General features: G+C 39.1%; 1 protein-coding gene across 4 annotated transcripts in view; it reads right to left on the bottom strand.

The window, feature by feature from the left end:
* The window catches only part of XRN2 (5'-3' exoribonuclease 2), a 61,450-nt gene that overhangs the window by 22,778 nt on the left and 16,643 nt on the right, over positions 1-22,029 (bottom strand). For 3 of the 4 annotated variants that reach the window (XM_043478970.1, XM_043478973.1, XM_043478972.1), the window contains exons 10-23: positions 21,584-21,658; positions 21,359-21,492; positions 21,202-21,259; positions 21,011-21,118; positions 16,864-16,908; positions 14,810-14,941; positions 12,253-12,371; positions 9,499-9,634; positions 8,242-8,349; positions 8,052-8,141; positions 7,027-7,099; positions 1,919-2,002; positions 729-826; positions 48-127 (exon numbers count right to left, since the gene is read on the bottom strand). In XM_043478970.1, the coding sequence (XP_043334905.1) occupies positions 48-127; positions 729-826; positions 1,919-2,002; positions 7,027-7,099; positions 8,052-8,141; positions 8,242-8,349; positions 9,499-9,634; positions 12,253-12,371; positions 14,810-14,941; positions 16,864-16,908; positions 21,011-21,118; positions 21,202-21,259; positions 21,359-21,492; positions 21,584-21,658 (1,340 nt within the window). The remainder of the gene's footprint in view (positions 1-47; positions 128-728; positions 827-1,918; positions 2,003-7,026; positions 7,100-8,051; positions 8,142-8,241; positions 8,350-9,498; positions 9,635-12,252; positions 12,372-14,809; positions 14,942-16,863; positions 16,909-21,010; positions 21,119-21,201; positions 21,260-21,358; positions 21,493-21,583; positions 21,659-22,029) is intronic. The other variant, XM_043478971.1, reaches the window with a different exon arrangement.

Below are 22,029 nucleotides of genomic sequence, written 5' to 3'. Positions count from 1 at the left end.
TAACTAAACATCCTCCCAACCCCTCAATTAAACACAATGATGCTTACTGATCTGGAAGGACAGCTTCCTCATCCAAAGAAAACTTCCCTTGGATCCCATGACATAGTTCAGGTGGTACATCCACTGACTGTGGGGGGAAAAAAAAACCCAGTCCTGATTATACAGGTGAAAGAATGGAAAGCAGGGACTCAAACATGTTTGTTCACCAGTGGTCACAGGACTACCATTCTTAACATCCCCCAAAGGTAGAAACTACGCAAGTTCCCATCAACAGGCGAGTGGACTAATGAAATGTAGTGTATACACAAATGAAGTATTATTCAGCCATAAAAGAAAAGAAACACTGACATAAAATGGCTGAACCTTGAAAATTCTGCTAAATGAAGTGAGCCAGACACAGGTGGATAAATACTGCATGATGTGATCTAGGGGAGGTGTCAAAATTAGGCGACTCCATAAAATCAGCAAGTAGCAGAGAGGTTGTGAAAGGCTGGGGGCAGGGAAGGATGGGGAGGAGTGTTTAATGCTGTCCGGCGGGTATAGAGTTTCTGATCAGGAAAGTGCACAGCTTTATAAATGGTCTTAATGCCACAAAATTACACACTTAAAAATGCTCCAAATGGTAAATTGGGTTTATATTTGGCTAAAATTGTAAAAATGCATTCCTGATTAAATAATCAAATGAACACACTGTCAAGAAACACATCATGAGGGAAAAGAAACCATACCTCTGTGGAACCTGTCTTGTACAGCTCTAAAATGAAGTCGTGCAGTGGGTGATGTTTCCCAACAAATAAGACGTCACCTCCAAGACTGTTTCTTCTGGCTGGGGGGGAAGGCAGGACAAGATCAAAGTAATATCCACAAGAGCAATTTTCATTATGAGACCAAAATTAGAAGATGCATCTAAATTTTTAAAGCTTTATTATGGGGACTTCCCTGGTGGACCAGTGGTTAAGAATCCAATTGCCAGTGCAGGGGATGTGGGTTCGATCCCTGGTTGGGAAACTAGCATCCCCATAGGCCGCAAGGGAACTAAGCCTGAGCGATACAACTAGAGGGCCCAAGCGCTCTAGCAAAAGATCCTGCATAATGCAACCAAGACCCCATGTAGCCAAATAAATAAATGAATGCTTTTTTAAAAAATTATAGAGTTTGTGAAAAAATAACAAGAAGAGGCCTAAATTTAGGTGATGTGTCTTTGCAGAAGAAGAAAAAAAAACTTTGACAATAAGGTTTCAAAAATCAATGATTATCAAAAAAAGCTTTTAGTCTCAAAAAAACAAATCAATGACTATTAGGAAAAAAGTCACTAAAAGATACCTGCACAAAGAATTGCAAGATTTTATTAAGTTGAACTCAATTTCTTATAAGATATAAACATTCCCCAAGGAAATACAAATTTAATCATCTGAGAAGGAAAATTATCCTAAGGATGGCTGACAGAGAAATTATTTCTATAGGTTTGTTACACTGGCATTAAATTTTCCAACTGAACCCAACCTTGCAATTTCCTAATATTTTAACTATCAGTATAATGACAAAAATCCCACTTGTTGCGAAAGATAACATTTCAAGTTAACAATCTGAGAGTAAATGCTTGCAGCTCATCTTAACCTTCAGGCAAAATTATTATAATCTGGGGGGTGGGTGAAGATGAAGGGAAGAAGGGAGATGGAGGAAATCAAACACTTATAACTTAAAAGCTTTCAATTTAATTTACTATTTAATTACTACTCAATGTACAGATAGTATTAATTTTAAGAAACTCATTTTTGTTACAAAGAAGTAAAACCAATGATTTATGCCTCTTTTATGAAAAATCTGACAAATGAAAAAAAAAAAAAAAGTCTAATTCTATAAGCAAACGTGCAGCCTGTGTCACACAGACTGTGCTGCCCGATGGGCCTGGCCTTACTCTCTTCAGGGGTGAGGTCTGGGTACACCTCTTCCAGGGCAGCACGCAGTCTCCGCTCGTCCACAAACGGCAACAGAGCCACACCTGGGGACACAAAAGCACACCAACCGCCCCAAGTATTAGAGTCACCTAAATGTCAACTGGTCCAAATGGACATTTCTAGTAGAATATTCCCACAAACATAAAAACATCTGGAATTGAAATATTTAGCCAAGTTCAAATGTAGAAGGAAAAAAACTCCACTTTTCCATTCTTAAAATGGCTCATATGGAAAACCATCTGTGATCTTAACTCTGTGATAATAAAAATTTTAAGTTAAAAGAACACTTAAGATAGCAGCCTGTTCTCATCTTCCTTATGAGATGGCCTTGGGCAAGTTAGTCAATTCCCCAAAGAGCTTGGGCTTATCCTTTCATCATTCTAGAACCTTGGATTCTTCTTTTATAAAACAAGATCATTCAACAGAAGTTTTTAGAAGTTCTATCACATTTTAAAACCTAATAATTAACTTACACAAAAATTTTAGACATTTGTTTGTTTAAATAACTCAGAGATGGTAGAAGAGATGTTGATTTTCAGGCTGAAAATTGTCCTCTGGAGTGTGATAGAATTAAGGTCATTGTTTTATCTAGACCTTTGCGCATCATCTTCAAAGAAGCACACCAGTGAATGCAGGATCCATTACTAGAAAATTTTTGACACTTTTGAAGCATAGGAAGTTATGCTGTCTATAGTATAAATAGTATCTTTGCCAAATAAAAAATTGAAGATAAATAGCAAAGAGAAATGCTAAATGAAGCCAAACAGTTTTGAAACTACTGCCATTCAAAACTGTTGCATTTATGATTATTCCCTTTAAAATGATTAGAAGTGGAAAGTTTCCAAAGTTGTCATTTATGATTTAGCTGCCATATTTTCAAAGCTAGGAAATGTGTTCAACTGTACTACCTACTAAGAAGAATACTTTTTTTTTTTTTAAGTTAAAAAGAAACTAAGTTCTAGTGTGAATTTCATAGGGTCAAAAAGTTGATAAACACTTAGATGGGAAAAAACCTTGAGAGTTGTTTTAGTTTAGTTAGTCACACACATAAGTTACCATGAAAAACTAAAACACTACCTAGCTTTCATTTTCTACCTACTAGATTCAGGATCTAAACAAATTATGAGAGACTTTCCTACGATATCAACTCCAGAAGCAAATAGTAAGCAATTTGCAGTGCTAATGACAGCAATATGGTTAATAAATAACAAGCCCTACTGGCCAGTGGAAGAAAGAATACTTTGCACCCAGGTATGAAGATGGTGGTGCTTGAGAATGAGATGATAGTAAAAACAGCAGTGGTGACTTTTTCCTGAGCACCTATATCCAACGGCTCATTAATTGTCTCAACAGCCCAGAGGCAGTCCAGATGGTGGTAGTATTTAGGTAAAAACAGTGGTCACACTCTCCAGGTTCTGATCTTACTTCCGACACTGTGTGACTCTCATCAAATAACTTATATTCTCTGTCCATATAAAAAACACATTTGAAATATCTATGTTATATTATTACATATAGTATTTGTATGGTAAATATATGCTGGAAATGTACCCAGATAAGTTTTATCTTCTATCATTTTAGATGTACTCAATTTAGGCAAGAACTTAACTAAGTATCTTCCATAAGTTCATAAGTACTTTCCATAAGTTTTAAACATACGTATGGAGAAAAAAACTATACCTCCTACTAGTAAGTTTTACCTCAAGAAAGGTATATTCTTGGTACAGACTCTAATATGTGAAAATATTTATATAAGATATAAAAATATTAAAGGCCCGAATTAAACCTATGCTGGGACTGCCCAGGTGGTGCAATGGTCAAGAATCTGCCTGTTGATGCAGAAATGGGTTTGATCCCTGGGTCGGGAAGATCCCCTGGAGAAGGAAATGGCAACCCACTCCAGTGTTCTTGCCAGGAGAATCCCCATGGACAGAGGAGCGTGGCGGGCTACAGTCCAGGGGGGTCCCAAAGAGTCGGACACGACTGAGCATGCATGCATGCAAATCTACCCTAAAATTCATTTGGAATCTTAAGGGACTCAAAACAATCTTGACAAAGAAAAATAAGTTGGAGGACTCCAATCTTCTGATTTCAAAACTTACTGCAAAGGTACAGTAATTAAAACAATATACTGTACTGGCATCAGACAGACTTACTGACCAATGGAACAGACGGCCCAGGAATAAACCCTCCCAAAACCACTGAGTGGGGAAAAAGCAGTCTGGTCAGCAACCAGCACTGGGAAAACGGATATCCACATGCAAAAGAAAGAAGCTAGACCCTTACGTTACACCATGTACAAAAATTAACTCAAAATGGCTCAAATGTCCTAAATGTGAAGAGCCAGAACTATAAAGCTTTTAGAAGAAAACATACAGAGGAAGCTTCAATGACACGGGGTCAGGCAGTGATTTCTTAAAACACCAAAAGTAAAGGCAGGAACAGCAAAACAGTCCAACTAAAACTGGACTTCACCAAAATTAAGAATTTCTGTGCATCAGAGGACACTATCAACAGAGGGAAAAAGACAACCCACAGAATGGGAGAAAATACACAAATCACGTATTTGATAAAAGATTAGAGTCTGGAACATACAAATGACATCTACCATACAATACCAAAAACCCAAGTCAAAAATGGGCCAAGGACCCCAACAGACAATTTTCCAAAAAAGATACAGGAATAGCTAATGAGCACGTGAAAACAATGATCAGTATCACTAATCACTAGGAAAATGAAAATAAAAACCACAGTGAGACACCGTTTCACACCCATCCAGATGGCTACTATCAAAGGAAACAGAAAGCTGCTGTCAGTAAGGATGTGGAGAAACGGTAACTGATGCGCACTGGCTGACCTTTCCTCTGGGTAATTTATGCTACAGGAACAGCAGGTTGTCTGCATGTCTATGTATTTACTTACTCACTTAACACACACATAAATATACTTAGATTTTTATTTACTACTTCCTATTCTCCTATGTCTCCTCTCCCTGTTGCTCCTCCACAGGGCATCTTCAAAAGCAACCTAAACCCCAATCCATACGTGTAACACGATACGCCCACACAGCACTACACGTGCATAGCCCCAAGCAATGGGCTGCATTTCCCACTACCATTCTGTTCAAGTTAACACGAAATTCCAGTTACTGCGTAAGTTAACTCTAAAATCTCATAAAATAATTATTTCAATTGGTAAATTATTACTTATTCCCCTTTGTTCCACAATTCTCTTTGAGTTAGTTTACTGATCTTCTGCACCACAGAGAATAATCAAGGAAAAAGGTGTGAAAAATGGTAGTACTAAACACACGTATCATTTTAGAAAAATAATGGTGGAAGAAGAGGTTAACATGACTTGTTGAAAGGGACTGTGATGGGAAACAACAGCTGGCTTACTGTGTTTGAGACTTTCTTGTGTTCTACTGTTATTACACATTTTTTTGAATGCTAAATTATCACCTTAAATACTAATTTTTACTGCCCTTATTTCTACAAAGTCTGTGAACAGAAGGAATGAGAAAATAATATATAGATAAATAATGATCAATGTTAAACATTTAAACTAAATTTCTAATATATTTTTCAAAAGTTTCCACAGAGTGTTAAGTAAATCTCCACAAGAATACTCTTGTGTTTCTATTAATACATCACTAAGCAACCTCATAAGGTATCAATGACTAACAGGAGCCAAGTCCCAGGTTCCATTAATTAATCCAAAGGAGATAAAAGATAAAATGGTTAATCTGTCTCAACCTGATTTGCTATTTATATTTATCATAATGTGACTATTAAAATTATATTAATCATGGTTAATCCCAGTTTGGATGGCAAAATACAGAAAATCCTTTCATTCCGTAAGCCATGTTCAGTTCAGTTCAGTCACTCAGTCGTGTCTGACTCTTTGTGACCCCATGGACTGCAGCATGCCAGGCTTCCCGGTTCATCACCAACTCCTGAGCTTGCTCAAACTCATGTCCACTGAGTAGGTGATGTCAACCAACCATCTCATCCTCTGTCGTCCCCTTCTCCTCCTGCCTTCAATCTTTCCCAGCATCAGGGTCTTTTCAAATGAGTCAGTTCTTTGCATCAGGTGGCCTTTAGCATCAGTCCTTCCAATGAATATTCAGGACTGATTTCCTTTAGGATTGACTGATTTGATCTTCATGCAGTCCAAGGGATTCTCAAGAGTCTTCTCCAACACCACAGTTCAAAAGCATCAATTCTTCAGTGCTCAGCTTTCTTTGTGGTCCAACTCTCACATCCACTCATGACTAGTGGAAAAACCATAGCTCTGACTTTTGTTGGCAAAGTAATGTCTCTGCTTTTTAATATGCTGTCTAGGTTTGTCATAGCTTTTCTTCCAAGGAGCAATTGTCTTTTAATTTCATGTAGTCACCATCTACAGTGATGGTGCAGCCCATCAATGGAGCCCAAGAAAATAAAGTCTGTCACTGTTTCCACTGTTTTCCCATCTATTTGCCATGAAGTGATGGGACCAGATGCCATGATCTTCATTTTCTGAATGTTGAGTTTTAAGCCAGCTTTTTCACTCTCCTCTTTCACGTTCACTCTCCTCTTTTCACTCTTTCACTTTTCACTCTCCTCTTTCACTAAAGAGGTTCTTTAGCTCCTCTTCACTTTCTGCCATAAGAGTGGTGTCATCTGCATATCTGAGGTTATTGATATTTCTCCCAGCAATCTTGATTCCAGCTTGTGCTTCATCCAGTCCAGGATTTCACATGATGTACTCTGCATGAAAGTTAAATAAGCAAGGTGACAATATAAATCCTTGACATACTCCTTTCTCTGTTTCGAACAAACTGTTGTTCCATCTGGCTGTAACTGCTGCTTTCTGACCTGCATACAGATTTCTCAGGAGGCAGGTAAGGTGGACTGGTATTCCCATCTCTTGAAGAATTTTCCACAGTTTGTTGCAATCCACAGAGTCACTTTAGCATAGTCAATAAAGAAGCAGCAGATGTTTTTCTGGAATAAGTCATGTTAGTACACAGTTTTATCAAAAAGAGAAAATTATTTTAACAAAAGGAATACTGTCTAAATTTTACCTTGCCATGCGTACTTCTTTCCATTCAAATCAATAGCAAAATCTTCAGGGTAGAAGTCAATTATACTAGAATCCTATACCAGGGAGACAAGTAAAGATTCAGAAAGTGAAGTCACACATTTCTGTTATGAAAAATTTGATATAAAACTTTTGATCACACTATCATGCCCGATAAGAAAACAAGCTTTCCTTTTAAAATAGTATTCTTTAAATTGCAGGTCCAGGGGAAAAAAATCAACAATTTTAAAGATAAAAACAAAAGATATTAACACAGAATTTTAGAGTGGGTATCTGTGGATCCAGTGTAGAGTGAAGAATTTACAGAGAACTCTGTTTCCCAGCTGTGCCTCACGCCTCCTCACACACAAGACCAGCTAGGAGGGGATTCCAGGTGTGCCAGTCTTAGGTCTGGCGGACACCACAAAGGCTGGAGCAAAAATAATGGCTTACAGGTAGGCGGAGAACAAAATAACTGTTTTTAAGAATTTCTTCAAAATACAAATGAGTTTTATTTACTAAGTAGGGTACTGATAGTCAAGAGAAGCAGAAAAAAATAATGAAGTAGTGAAAAATATACAGAAGAACTCAAATACTTGCACTGCTCTGCACTTCACTCTTAACTATGAAATGCAAATACAATTGTGACTCATGTTAGTAAAGTGTATGACAAAAACCCAGTTACACACTCAAAACACCAAGACTCATGGCAAATATATATCAGAATGTATCGGATACATCATATTGAATTTAATACTAATATGGTAACATTGATAATATAGAATAATTTAAATGTGATTTTGTGAACAACTCCAAAGATCTTACTCTCAAGACAGACAGCAAAGTTTCTGTATCATAAGGAAAAAAACAAACCATCACTAACACCAATCAAGAAAAATTCTTAAATTTACTATTTATATATTAAGAAGTTTACTTATTTAGCAGGATTAAGAAAGAGAATGCACCTGTTATTTTGCAAAATAATAAATGTGTTTAAGACTTGGGGGGGTGGGGTGGGGAGAGACTCACTGGATCACTCATGAGCTTCCGCCATGATGGAGGTAGAAAGTTACCACTAGCAGCTGGAAAAACCCCCATAAGTTGTTCCAGTGGTTTAAACTATTAAAAACAAAACAAACAAAAACGTTAACATATGACACATAATTTTGATCTAAGCCAAAATTCTATAAATTTTATGGCTCTAAATAGCTCAGCTTACCGGTTTGGTACCCTTCTCAAAATCAGAAGGCATGTCTGCAATCCCTTCGAAGTCTGAAGCGAATGGTGCATAATGGAATGGGTAATACCACTTCCAGGACGCACAGCCCTGGAATCATTCAAAACAGCAAAGCCACAAATCTATGTTAATGATATACACAGAAAACCAAAAAGAATTAGGCTATTAATCTATAATATTCTATTTATAAAACATATGATTTCTAGTAGATAGCCCATGTATTAATTTTTCCATGAGTCCTAAAAGTTATTTTGATTCAATTTGAACTTTTCACTACATATCAATGGCCCCTTTATTTAAAAAAATACTGCAAAACACCTTTAAAAATCAGTAGTTAACACCAAATTTTATATTCACAAATACAATTTGGTGAAATTTTTGTTCTTCAAATGTGTTTGGTGGCATTTCTTTATAACTCTAGAGTTTCCAGTTAAAATGAAGAACAAAAGTGTAGTTGACACTGAGCCTACAGACGGAGAAGGAACATCACTGTGATTGACAGCAAAACCAGCAAAAGCCTCATTTGAGAATTCCCTAGATTTTCAGTGAGAACTTTCTTTTTCTTATAAAAATATTCAATGACATGTATTTTGACTCTGTGCCTGGTGAATTAAAAATCTTTATAGAAGTAAAACATTATATTAAAATATTCTATAGTAGATACTTCCATTAAATTACTTTCTACTTACTAATTTCAGATCACAACAAACTGAACTTGCTTCACTCTACAAACACAAAACCAGATACTAACTATGAGTTACATCCCCCATGTCTACCTAACCTCTCACCAATCTGACATCCCAATTACCAAAGGCTTTAATTTAAAGTCAGACTTCAAGTACCATTGTTACTTTACATGGAGGAAATGGTATCATTCAAAATTCCTTTCCAATTCTTACTAGCATTTTCCAGGCTTTCTCTTTTGTTCAGTAATTTAGTGACTATCTAATAGTTGCTCAGTTATTTTTTTTCTTCCAATTCATTTAGTGACTATCTATTAGTTATTCAGTTGTTTTTTTATTCCAATTTAAAAAAATCACTAAACTGTAGTCATTTGCAAGACAAAGCATACTCAACAACACTCCTTTATGCTGAAATTCTTTAACACAATAAAAATTAGCTCTGTATATACATTAATGAACGTTAGAAACAAATATTAGGCTCAATAATACACATTATTACAGAAATTATCTTTCTAAAATGATCAGTTAGAAATTTAGAGGAAAACATCCTTTGTACCTGGTAATAATATCGAAGAACCCAGCAGAGTCCTTCAACGTAAGACTGAACAACTTTACGTCGGAATTTCTCATCTGCTGCATCAACATCAAATTTGTTCTTGTAGTATCGCTGTTTCCAACCAGCTTCCCATAACCTACAAACCAGGCAAGATCAGTTTATCCTGATTCAATATGGTAACTATACACCTATTTATCACCCCAATCAACTTATATTTAATGTCCAAGTGAAATGTAAATGAGTTCAAAAGTAATGCTAGCAGAGTTCATTTAACTATTTTCTAAAAACTCCACTTTCACGGGATTTATTACCAAATTAAAGATAGTTAAACATAAAAAACTCAAAAACACTGATTCCAGTAAGATCATTCTAAAACTACATTTTAAAAAAGGATCATCACTTATGCTAAAGTAGATACATAACAGGGCTTCCTGGGTAGGCTCAGCTGGTAAAGAATCTGCCTGCAATGCAGGAGACTCTGGTTCGATTCTTGGATCAGGAAGTTCCCCTGGAGAAGGGATAGGCTACCCACTCCAGTATTCTTGCCTGGAGAATCCCCGTGGACAGAGGAGCTGGTGGGCTACAGTCCATGGGGTCGCAAAGAGTTGGTTGGACACGACTGAGTGACTAAGTACAGATACATAACACTTGTTTGCTTGAATTTTTATACTGTTTTACATGCTTTTGGACCATGTAATAACTCTCAAACTACATTTTAAGATTCAAATACTGAATACATTTTTATATAGTTCAAGTTCCTCAGTTTATTAGGATATATTTAAACTGCACAAAGAAAGTCAATTAAACTACTTAGGAAAAAAAGATTTGCCATGGGTAATTCTTTTAAAGGTAAAACACAATTTATAAAAGAATAATCTAGAAACCAGGCAGAAACTTGGTATACCTAATCTACACTCTTCATGCTTGGGCCTCTTAGAGCTAAGATTTAAAGGGAAGGACATGCATGCACATGCACATATGTATATATGCATGTTCTGGTAAAACTTAGAAGCAGGCCAATCAATTCACTAAGTTATCATTAATTACTAAATATACAATGAGAAGAACCACAAAGTACTGATTTTTCAGGCTCTGAGATATTAAAACATTTTCTTGAAGGAACACAAAGAAGCCAAAATAATTTTCTTTTCATCAGGACAGATCTCAAGATGCTTCTACAGTAATGCCACTTTCTACCATGTGCCAGACCTTACAAATTAACTGCAGTCATGTTTCAGAATACAGGTAAGCCCTTTCTAAAGTTCACTTTACACTACTTGGCTTGTGCAAAAAACCTCCATCAACGCCTGTTTTCCCTAAGTGAAAGAAATGCAGAGACGATTTCGTTTTTTTTAAAAAGGCAGAAAGTAGGAATCTCATTTAGCATGTTTGTTTTCAGGGTGCACCCCAGGAGTGGGAGTAGCCCCACCAGCTCCTTCCTCAGGAACCACACTCAGCATCTGAGCATCAGTCATCAGAGCTGTGAGCTGTGTCTGTGAGCAGCTGGGCCTGATCTCCATTTATTTTGTGCAGCAAGATGCAACCTGGGGTAACTGGTTCTTCACTATATGCCATTCTAGCTATGAAAGGTTTCATAGCACACAAAGGATTCACAGAACACCAATCCGGAGAAATATCTCTATCCATGATGTGGATTATCATCATTATACAAAAGATAGTAAGAAAATAAATGCTAAGAATCCCAAGCATTTCTTGATAGAAGCATTTCCACCATGATTATTCCCAGCACCAACATTAAACAATAAAGTACTAAATAAATCAAGTTTACTATTAAGCTAGCCAGATAGTAAAACAAAAAACACTCAAAGAGGAAAATCCATTGTTATAGAAGCAGAGGACAAAAACTCAGGTAAGGTAAAAATACAATAACACATCATCACAGACTGCGGTATCTGACATCAAAGGTTGTTTGGAAAATGCAGAACCACACATGACATTTGTGAGATTTCTAATCACAAACACACCATCCAAAACCTATATAAAAAGCATGAGCTTCTTTTGTTCATGCTTTTGGACCACTATTGTTCGCTTAACTTTGGACTATCTATCATTTTGCTAAATTATTAATGAGTTACATTTTTTGAGACTGTTGACCTTTTGCACTTGGGAGTCTAGGATTCAAGCTTAGATTTAATTATGAGAGGTTATTAATCTCTGATCTGGACAAATGAAAGAATCAAAGTTTCCCATCATAAACGTTAAGTATACAGTTAAAGGGAAATTCCTGTCATGAAATATAACTGTGCATATACAAATTTGTGGTTTTTAAAAATATACGTATTTCTTAACCAAACAATTTCTGCATATTTCATCTTGAGGAAGAAACTTTTCAACTGAGAAGATTAAAGCAAACTATATCAAGTATCCAAGTGTTACTGAACTTTCTGGGTTAAGCAGCTTGAAAATTTAATCCCCACACAGTAGCATTCAGATCACATAGTCAGAGCTAAACACCTCATGCCTAGCCTATCTAGCGCCTGGTCTCAGAGGGAAAGTGGCTTGGATGATGAGAACCTGCACGCATACTAATCTAGATACTTAGGTTTAACAGCTATAGCTTACACATCTCACTGGAATTTACTGACTATCCTAACCCTCCACATTAATTACTGGTGGATAAAAAGATCACAGGCAAGCAACTGAAGGCACTGCTTCTCTGAGCTAAATAGCATTAATTAGACCACCTCTATTTCAGCAATTTGCTAACAAAGTGCTACCAAAAAATGGCTTCACCTGACGTTATCCTCTGGCTCAGGTTCACTGTCACTGTCTTCCACTTTTCGTTTAATTCCTCCTCTTGGAGATGGGGAGCCGTCAGAAGTGAAACTCGCATTAGGAGAAACTGAAGGACTCTGCAGACAATTATGACATTACAGAGGAAGGATTTAATTATTCATTTCACAAAAGCAGCTACATCCCACTGCTTCTACCACCATGCTTCATGGTAATACCTTATTTAAAGCTGTTATTTTTTAAAGCTGTTAAATAGATACGGTGAATATATTTAGAAAGCATAAGACTGATTTTGGCCTCCCCAAAAAGATAATATGGTACCAAGCTTCCTATGCTTAAATGAATTTGAACGTTCTTAGGGCAAAAACTGCTTCAAAAGAAAAACTGAATTTTACAGATTTTAAAAATTATTACTTAAACATTTCTTTTCTTTGGTGATTCCCTGATCTCATGAATTCACAATCACTTTCTACTAATCAAACAGCAAAACTGTAAAGGGGGGAAAAGATAAATATATAAATTAACAATATATAAAACAGCTAAGCAGGTGAAAATGAATTTAAATTGTACGTGTTCAACCTAGTATAGTATAACCACTCTGTAAAGCAACAGTTTAGTTTGCTTTAAGACTCGGCCAGATAACTATTAAATTATTAAATATTTTACATACACTGCTTTAAAATTCAATATACAAATAAAAATCTACTGGTCATCTTAGAAAAATACACATTAGTATTTCAAAGACTTGGATACCAGTTTAAATTCAGTGTTCTCTATGTACCTAAATCAATGAGGACAGGCAAACCCTACAGTACTCTAATATTTAACTAAAAAATTAAAATCTTCTGCAACTTTAGTTTTAAGTGACCAAAAACATACGCAGCAGAAAAGGTTTTCACAGTGAAGGTTTTATTCTATTAGTGACAATCTATTAGATACTCTGAGTAAACCGAATTTTTTAAATTGAGTAGTTCAGGAGGCTATTTTGATGAAACTGTAAAATCTGAGCATAAAGGCAGTTTAAACCATAGGCTAAGAAAGTTTGTTACAACAAAGCAAAATTATATTTCACATAGAGTTGTTTATAACCCTTTCTTTTAAAAATGTAGAGTATCAACTTTACTCATGAGACTGTATGGCCAGGTGTCACAGGTGACAAAGTTTAGACCTAACGCCTCCCTGATGTTAAGAAAACAGCACCCCATCATCAACACGGTGCTGCCAGTCACGTTCAGGTCCACTCTGTGGGGACTGTGCTCTTCAATGACAAACATCAGTTTCTGCTGTCCTACTCGAGAGCCTCACTGCAATCCCTTTCACTGATCCTCCGCAGCTCACTGTTAATGGTGCAAGTAATAAGATAAGAAAACAAAGAGCTAAAAGAACAGATACATGTATATGTACAGCTGAATCTAACAGGAAACTAGCACACTATTCACCAACTATACTCCAATATAAAATAAAAATAATACTAAAAATAAATAAATAAAAATTAAAAAAACAAACCCACAACAGAAACGCAAGCTTCTTCTCTTGGAAGATGCAAACCTTGTTTCTTCAATTTCAAATCTAAGGTCCTAAAACTTCTCATTGTGAGTTAATGGGAATATAAATTCAGTCTCTTGACGTGGCAAAAACTCCACATGTAGGATTGCCCTATAATAAAGAACTTGAACATCAACAGGATAACTAATAGGAATAATAAAACTGTATCTTTTTTCCCTGTACAGAACTCTTTCTCTCATGCCTGCTAGACTGAACTAAGCAATAGCTTTGATCATCTGCTGTTAGCTCACGGTCTACTCTCTCATCCCTGCTTGCTGTCTTGGCATGTGCTCTGGGCTCTTGGGTCTTTTGTCAACACAACAGGAAGCTAACGGGCAGAGTACAGCCTTGCCGGCTGAGATGATCTGCTCCTGCAGTCTGGATTACAAAGCTCAAACAAGGAGGGGCATCACAAGGCAAATCCATTCAGTTCCTGAGTTTACAAAACAGGGAGCAACGAGAATTTTGGTAGTGAGAGCTACCTTAAAATAGATACTTGGATCTATTCCATGACTGAATCAGAGAGCGAGAGTTTAGGCAGTAATGAGCACCTGTACTTAACAGACTGAAGAATACTATTCTGCAAAATGCCCACAACTGATCCCTGGAAGAAAGGGGAAATTAGGTAGCAAAACCCTCCCTCCCCTCTTGTCCCAGCTATGAGACATGTGGATGCCCCATCACCATCACCATTGTGCCTTGGGGAGAAGCTGGAAGCACTGAGGCCCATGTTCATTACAGAAACACTGCAGCCACTAAGCCATCTTATTTACATGCATTTTCTTTCCTTTCACATCATTTGGGTATTTTCATATTTCATATTCACATTTAGATCATTTCATATTGATAATGGTGGATTTAACAGAATTAAAAACATCCCAAGGCAAAAGACATTGAGAAAAGCTGTAAAACAAAAACACCTCCAGGCTACAAGATCAAATTCACACACAACTACAAGGGGCACCTGGTAAGCCACTATCCTTTCACGCTACATGAAAAGTGAGTCCCTTACCAAGTTATTCTGCATCCTCATTTCATAAGCCGCTTGTCTCGGATTACTGGCCACTTGAGATCCTGGTGAACTTCTTGAACCAAGGGCGTGAGGGGTTAATATTCCACCAGGAGAGAAAGATGGTTGATCTCTCTAAAATAAATGGAGATAAATGAATGTAGAAATTAAAGTGAAACCACAACACAGTTGGATGACAGGAAAAAAAAGAGGGCAATGTAAAGAGACCCCACTGTAAGCATGTAAAAGGTGAAATGTTCTGTTAACATTCAGGGTTGTTCATTTTGATATGATGGTAACTTACCCTGTAAACAACAGTCTGTAATAGCAACTCTGCTCTAAAAGTACATATAATTCATTGTTCTGGTACATACACATGAAGTTTGAGAATAGCCATCATCACCTTCAGTTCCACTCTATGGAACTATTCAAGTCTCAGGCTGTTCTACTACATTTACTTACAATTTCTCTACACGTTCAAGACATAATTCTAGTCAAATAAAAATAACAAATAACATTAACATTTTACCTTAATGGTTAAAAAAAAAGTCAAGGGTTTGATTTTAACTTAGGAAATACAGCTTTTATTCACTCTTCACCTTGCTAGAATTTAACTCTTTATTGCCAATCAGAGCTATGACGACAGCTATAATAGATGACAGCTGTGACTGACAGATTTTTTAAAACAGATACTGACTGAAAGAAAATAATCATACACAGTATGAACTATTATGGATAGAATAAATAAACTGCAAGGATACACTGTACACCACAGGGGACACAGCCAACATTTCATAAAAACTGTAAATAGATTACAACCTTTAAAAACTATGAATCATTATGCCATACACCTGAAACTTATGTAACACAGTATATCAACTTGAGTGAGTGAGCGAAAGTCGCTCAGTCGTGTCCGACTCTGTGACCCCATGGATTGAATTCTCCAGGCCAGAATACTGGAGTGGGTAAGCCTTTCCCTTCTTCAGTTATCAACTATACTTCAATTTAAAAAATTAATAAAAGAAAAAAGAAAGTAGTAACCAAACAGGCTTCTCCCCATATCTAAGTGGGTTGGAACTACTTCAGCAATAAATTACTCTTCTCCTTTCTAGGTTCCTGAAATTGCGCAAATCCAATAAAATCTGAAAATAAAAGGCAGTCCCTCAGCTCTGTGAATTTAAAATCTAGGAAGGACGACAAGAATCACCAGAGGTGAAGGAAAGGCCTGCTCAACCCAGGCACCAGCCAGGCTGCGGGGCCATGGGGAAGGGGAGGAGTGCACAGATGGGAGGGGAACCTCTGAGGAGCCAGCGGGGGCCAGGCTTGGGGCAGGGGCAGCCTGGCTTGTTTAGAGGATGTTGAGAGGACAGGAGGGGAGGAGCTGGTGGCAGGAACTCGACCAGACGCCAGACTGAGAATGGACTCTGAGGGGGACTAAGGAGTCACTGCTGATTTCTGAGCAGAGAAACAACAAAGCTCCAGGTAGCCATCCTATTCTGTGAGCTTCCCAGGTGGCACAGCGGTAAAGAATCCACTTGCCAAGCAGGAGATGTGAGTTCGATCTCTGGGTCAAGAAGATCCCCTGGAGAAAGGAATGGCAACCCACTCCAGTACTCTTGCCTGGAAAATCCCATGGAAAGAGGAGCCTGGTGGTTACGATCCACAGAGTTGCAAAAAATTGGATGCAACTGAGCATGCGTGCATCCTATTCTAGGAAGATGAACCTGACGAAGTTAAAGACAGAGCACAGTGACTTCAAGGGGTACCAAAGCTTGACCGCTTTTATTACAAAAACAATAATAATAACTGATTATTGTAAAAAACTCAAATAACTAAGTACCACCTGCCCCTCCTGCCCATCGAGTGTTTCCCTTCAGACTCGAGACAGAGCTTAGATAGGACTCCTTCAAAATCAACACCAGGCAGGAAGGCAGTTGGGTGGGGAGCATGTCTCTAACCAGCTCCTACTGGGTAAAGAATAAAAAGCTACTGTAATGAACACATTCCTCCCAAACTGGAAACTTATACCACTGCCAGTCTTATGAGTTAAAACTCACCTTCATTCTCTTTCTTTTTTCTTTCTGTCGTCTTCTAAAACTGTCCTAAAAGTATAAAATCCACATATTCTGTCAAATAATTACACAAAAATGTAAGAGTTAAACATTACCAGGAATGATTCGAGAGACAATTAAAGTTTTAAAGGAAGACCCCAGAAACCTAGGTACATAATGAAACTAGGCAACAGATTGCATGTTCCAAGTGCTGCTTATCAGAACTGTACATGGGTAGAGGGCATTCTAAATTGGGTTTATATACAATTTAAACGGTTCCTCTTAATTTTTTTTCAGTTTTTAATGTCATTTCAGGGAAGAATGTAAGAGTCATGACAAAGACACTTGGTTTTACCCTGGAGTGAATAGGCTGTCAGTATAGAGAAGATACACGTAAGTAAGAAAATAATTCTTTAAGTTGTAGCTGAATATAGTTCATAATCAAGATGACAATTTTAAAAATTCAACAAGACAATTTAATAATGAGCCTCTATTACCTAAAAAGGGCTGGACAGTGCCTACCCTATCACACGTGTGGCACAAGTGATAAAGGGGACAGCGGGGCTCCAGGCAAACACTACCACTCAGCTGCTCCCCCCACCCCCACCCCCACCAAATAGACCCAATGAGAGAAGGAAGAAAAGACAGATGTCTGCACTGCTTATTCTGGGCCAGTTTAACTCACAGGAAAGGGTCCAGTCTGCCTTGATTCTTCCCTCCACTCATTTTTGAAATCTAGCCACGGTTTCAACTAGACAGAATTTAGGGCTGACCTTGCTCCCACTAACCGAGTCATTCAAAGGCATCCTTCCCCAGAAAGCACCCCTCCCATGCCCATGCTTGAGTGTCCAGGCACTGAAATGACAGTGGAGATGCCCACAGCAGGTACTATAATGACCATCACCCTCCTCTTGGCACTTCCACCCTCCGAGGCAGTACTGCCACCCCAAGAGAACACTTAACAAGATGAGAGGTTAGCACTTTCTGCCAGGAGGGGCTGAATGTCAGATACATGCTGACTGACCACTTAAAACCTCCTAAGATCTGAACACCACCGATTTCCCTAACCACGCTCTGCTCGCACAGTTAATGAGCCGTCTCTTATCCGGCTGTGACTCCTCCTTCTGAAACCACGCTCTTCACCTGGCTGCCAGGACACCACACTCACCTCTTCTTTCACTCCTGCTGCTGCCTTCACTGGGCCCTCCTTCCACCCTCTGAAAGCTGCTGCTCCCCTGGGCCCAACACCTGGACCTCCCCACTTCTCTGCTCTCATAATAATCACCTAGTCTCATGAGTCTCCAACCAGAGCCTCTCCCAACTCAACTCCCGCACCTGTGTCTCAACCTTGACATGTGCAAAAGACATTCGCCACCCCCATCTCTGCACCTCCCAGTCTTCTCATCACAGCTACTCAGACCAGACCATTTTTCAGCTGTTCAGAAAAAAGTGTCTTGGAGCCATGCTTGATACCTTTCCTTCTCTCACACCTAGGATTTACTCCATTAGCCGATCCCACTGGTTCTAGCGCAAAACCTACTCAGAATCCAACCATCTATCACCACCTTCACTGCCACCACGCTGGCTCCTTAACATACTGCAAAGGAGACTCTTAACTGGGCTCGATGCTTCTGTCTCTGCCTCCACACAGCAGCCTGAGTTAATGTTTTCCAGTTCATGTCAGACTTTGTCGCTTCTATGCTTCAACGATGCAGACTGAGAGCTGAAATTCTGTTAATGATTGAGAGGGTTCTACCACATCCACCGCTTTTTTGACCTCCGCTTCTATTCCCTTCCCTTTGCATCCTCTGCTCCCACATGTGCTCCTCGCTGTTCTCAACATCCCGTGCGTGCTCCGGACCAGAGCCTTTTCATGGGTGACTCCCTCCGTCTGCAGTGCTCTTCCTAAAAACATCTGCATGGCCCACTCCCTGACACCAGCAAGGCCTTCTCCAGCCACCTTCCCTAGGGCTGCGACCACCCAGACCCTCCGTGCCCTGCTTTAACTTCCTTCACGGCACGCGACACTCTCTCACACCCTGCACACTACACTGCAGCTCTGTGTTAATCATCCATCTCCCCCAGGAGATGTCAGCGCCACGAGCTCAGAAGTTCCACCTATTTTTCATTTTGTTTTTTTGTTGTATCACTAACCTTCAGAATACTATCTGGCACATTGTAAACAGGAAATGTGTGCTGAATAAACGAACATTTGCAAGATACAAGGCAAAGATCAAAGCTCATTAAAAAAAGACATTTCTGACCTAACTGTTCAATTTTATTAACAGATATTGATAGATTCCCATTCTAGTATATTGCTCTTTTTAAGGGAGGCAGCGACATAAGCAGATCAAGTCTACCTGGACAGGACCTTACTGCTATTTCATATTTTTGTGTGTTACGAATTCCTTTGGAAATCTGTCAAAAGCCATGGACACACATTCCTAGAAAATATATATACACCCAGATACTTTTACGTTGAATTTCTGAGGGTTCATAAATTTGTCCAAGGCAATGAATGCCCAACCATGCCAAAAAACATCATAACAAGTCACAGACACCAACAAAGACCCAAAGCTGTCAAATGCCCTCTCTGCCAGGCCAGCCAGAAACCACAGGACATACTGAAATCTGAAGCACTTTGGTATCTATCAAATCCTACACATCCCAGTCTAATGCCAAATACCATCAATATCTAATACTACAGAGTCTGCTAAAGTCACAGAAAAAGACTTTTCTAACATGAGATTTTTATATCAAGTAGTACACAAGGTGTGTAGTTTATTTCTTAAGCATAAACAGCAGCAGTTCAAGTGGAGCCACTGTGACGGTTGAAGATGTGTTAAAAATGGCTGTTCTGGTAAGTGTTTCATACCCCAGAGTGAGTTCTGCTATTTGAATTTTACATGTGAAGATTACCAAGTACCAAAGGCTTTGAAAAAATGCCTACAGTCCACTGTTATACAAAATGGTACCCAAGCTTCTAAAGAGGCAGCCATTAGCTAGAGTAATGCAAAGCTGAGGAAAATACAAAATCTTGTCAGATACAATAACATGTTTTAATCTTTGAGGAGATCAGGAAGTTACGTATTGATATTATGTTGCCATTTGCTCACAAAGATCTGTAGGACTAAGGGGAAGGATCTCCTCCGCTTCCTTTCCGCTCCTCTCACCCACTGCTGGCCTCCCTCCAGCCTGAGGACCAGGGGCCTATACATCCCTCTCTGACAACCTCAGGCAACACCAACAGCTTCGCCTCTCTCCAGGGGATTCTTCCCCCTGCCTTACCTTCCCCTGAAACCTCCACACTCCCAGAGACCCCTGATGGAGGCACTTTCCCTATTTATAAGCTCCCAGGGATGTCAAGTTTATGCTCAAGATAGGAGCTATCTCCCATCTGCTCATGGTTCTCAAATCTCCTTCTGAAGGACTTCTGACCTGAGCTCCACATGGATCTATCTGACTGGTTCACAGATTTCTCCTCTCAGGTGTCCTATGGCCCTTCAATCGCAGCACCTCCAAAATGAAACTTATTTCGACCTTATCTCCACCCCATCCGCTCCACCCCCAAGGCTCACTACCTGGATGAATGGCACCAGCAAACTTCCCACTGCCCATGCTAAGCACTCACCCTACCTCACCATATAACCAATTTCCAAATGCTCTGTGGCTTTATTTCCTTCTTTTACGCCCACATTTCTTACACCAGCTGCAATCCTCTACCTTGGCCAATGCAGTCAATCCATCCCAGATCCCCTACATTCTGCCACCAGAGTACGGAGTTGCAAAGTCCAGAGCATACACAGTGCCTATAACACGGCAGCCACCAGATCAATTCCAGCATTCTTCTAGCTTTGGAACCCTCATTTCATGGCCCATTGATTAGGCAGGTGTTTGGATTTATATCTTACTTGAGATTAAAAAGAGAGAAGGTACAATGCAACTCACACAGGGTGCAAATCATAATTCCACACAGCAAGCATCAGCAGCCTTTATGAAATCGTCAAAGCACTGACCACTCGTGATTACACTGGTATTTGATACACTACATTGATTTAACAGCGCACTCAGAGAGGTTAAAAGGACAATCACAGGATCATCACAGCCTATGAGAGACAGGAGCAATTGAGCTACTGCAAGAGAAACACTTTACCTCATCATCCTTTCTTTTTTTAAAAATGCTATCCTCAACTTCACCAACTGCTAACATGATCATCTGTACTCTCTGCAGATTGACATAACCACTTTCTGTAAGGTAACCCTGTAAGTGATAAAATACATGTAAAATGACCTTCTTACAAAAGCAAACACTTCTGTTTTGAAATTATTCAAGAGTGAACTTACCCCGGTTTTGTGTACCACATTTTTGTATATGTTAACCAAGCGGTCAATGGCACCTTCCCTGCCACCAGGAAACAAACATCAAGCGTTAGGACCAGACTGCACTGAAAGGCCAGAGGGCTAAACAGGAGCCTGAGGACACAAGCTCACACACACATACCTAATCTCTAAGGATGGCAGGTGAGGAAGGAAGTCGTTTCCCACAAAGAAGCACATGAAGACCCAGTCATCAATGCTCCTCTCGACATCAAACGTGAACGGCAGGCTGGCCATGGTGAGCTCTCTTTCCAAATACTGCGACCAAGAAGGAATGCCGTCATTAAAGCCATCAAATGGCAGTTGGCTTATTATCAGCACACCGATGCCAACGGTCACTGCCACGTACCTCACGGAGAACGCTGAGACGAAGGAAGATAAACTCTCCTTCTGCACAAGGAAGGCTGTCTGCCAGTTCATCGTGCTGCAAGGAAGGGGGTGAAGACTCAATATACCTACTCCAAATCTTCATCCAAACAAATAGCACAGCTTTTTCTAAAGCAAGACCCATTTTAACATTAAGTATTAAATAACAGAAGAATTTACCAAACCATTTTGAAAATAAAAATTACCCACAATCTCAATCACACCTGGACCAGGGGCTGAGCGCTCAGACGCACAGTCGTGTCTGAGTCTTTTGAGACCCCATGGAGCTTCCTAGGCCCCTCTGTCCATGGGATTTCCCAGGCAAGAAGTCCACTGGAGTGGACTGCCATTTCCTCTTCTAGGGGACCCTCCTGACCCAGGGATTGAACCCGAGTCTCCTGCGGTCTACACTGGCAGGCAGATTCTTAC

The sequence above is a fragment of the Cervus canadensis genome, chromosome 10 (genome assembly GCF_019320065.1).
Source record: "Cervus canadensis isolate Bull #8, Minnesota chromosome 10, ASM1932006v1, whole genome shotgun sequence".
NCBI lineage: Eukaryota > Metazoa > Chordata > Mammalia > Artiodactyla > Cervidae > Cervus > Cervus canadensis.
This window is presented reverse-complemented; position numbering and strand designations above follow the sequence as displayed.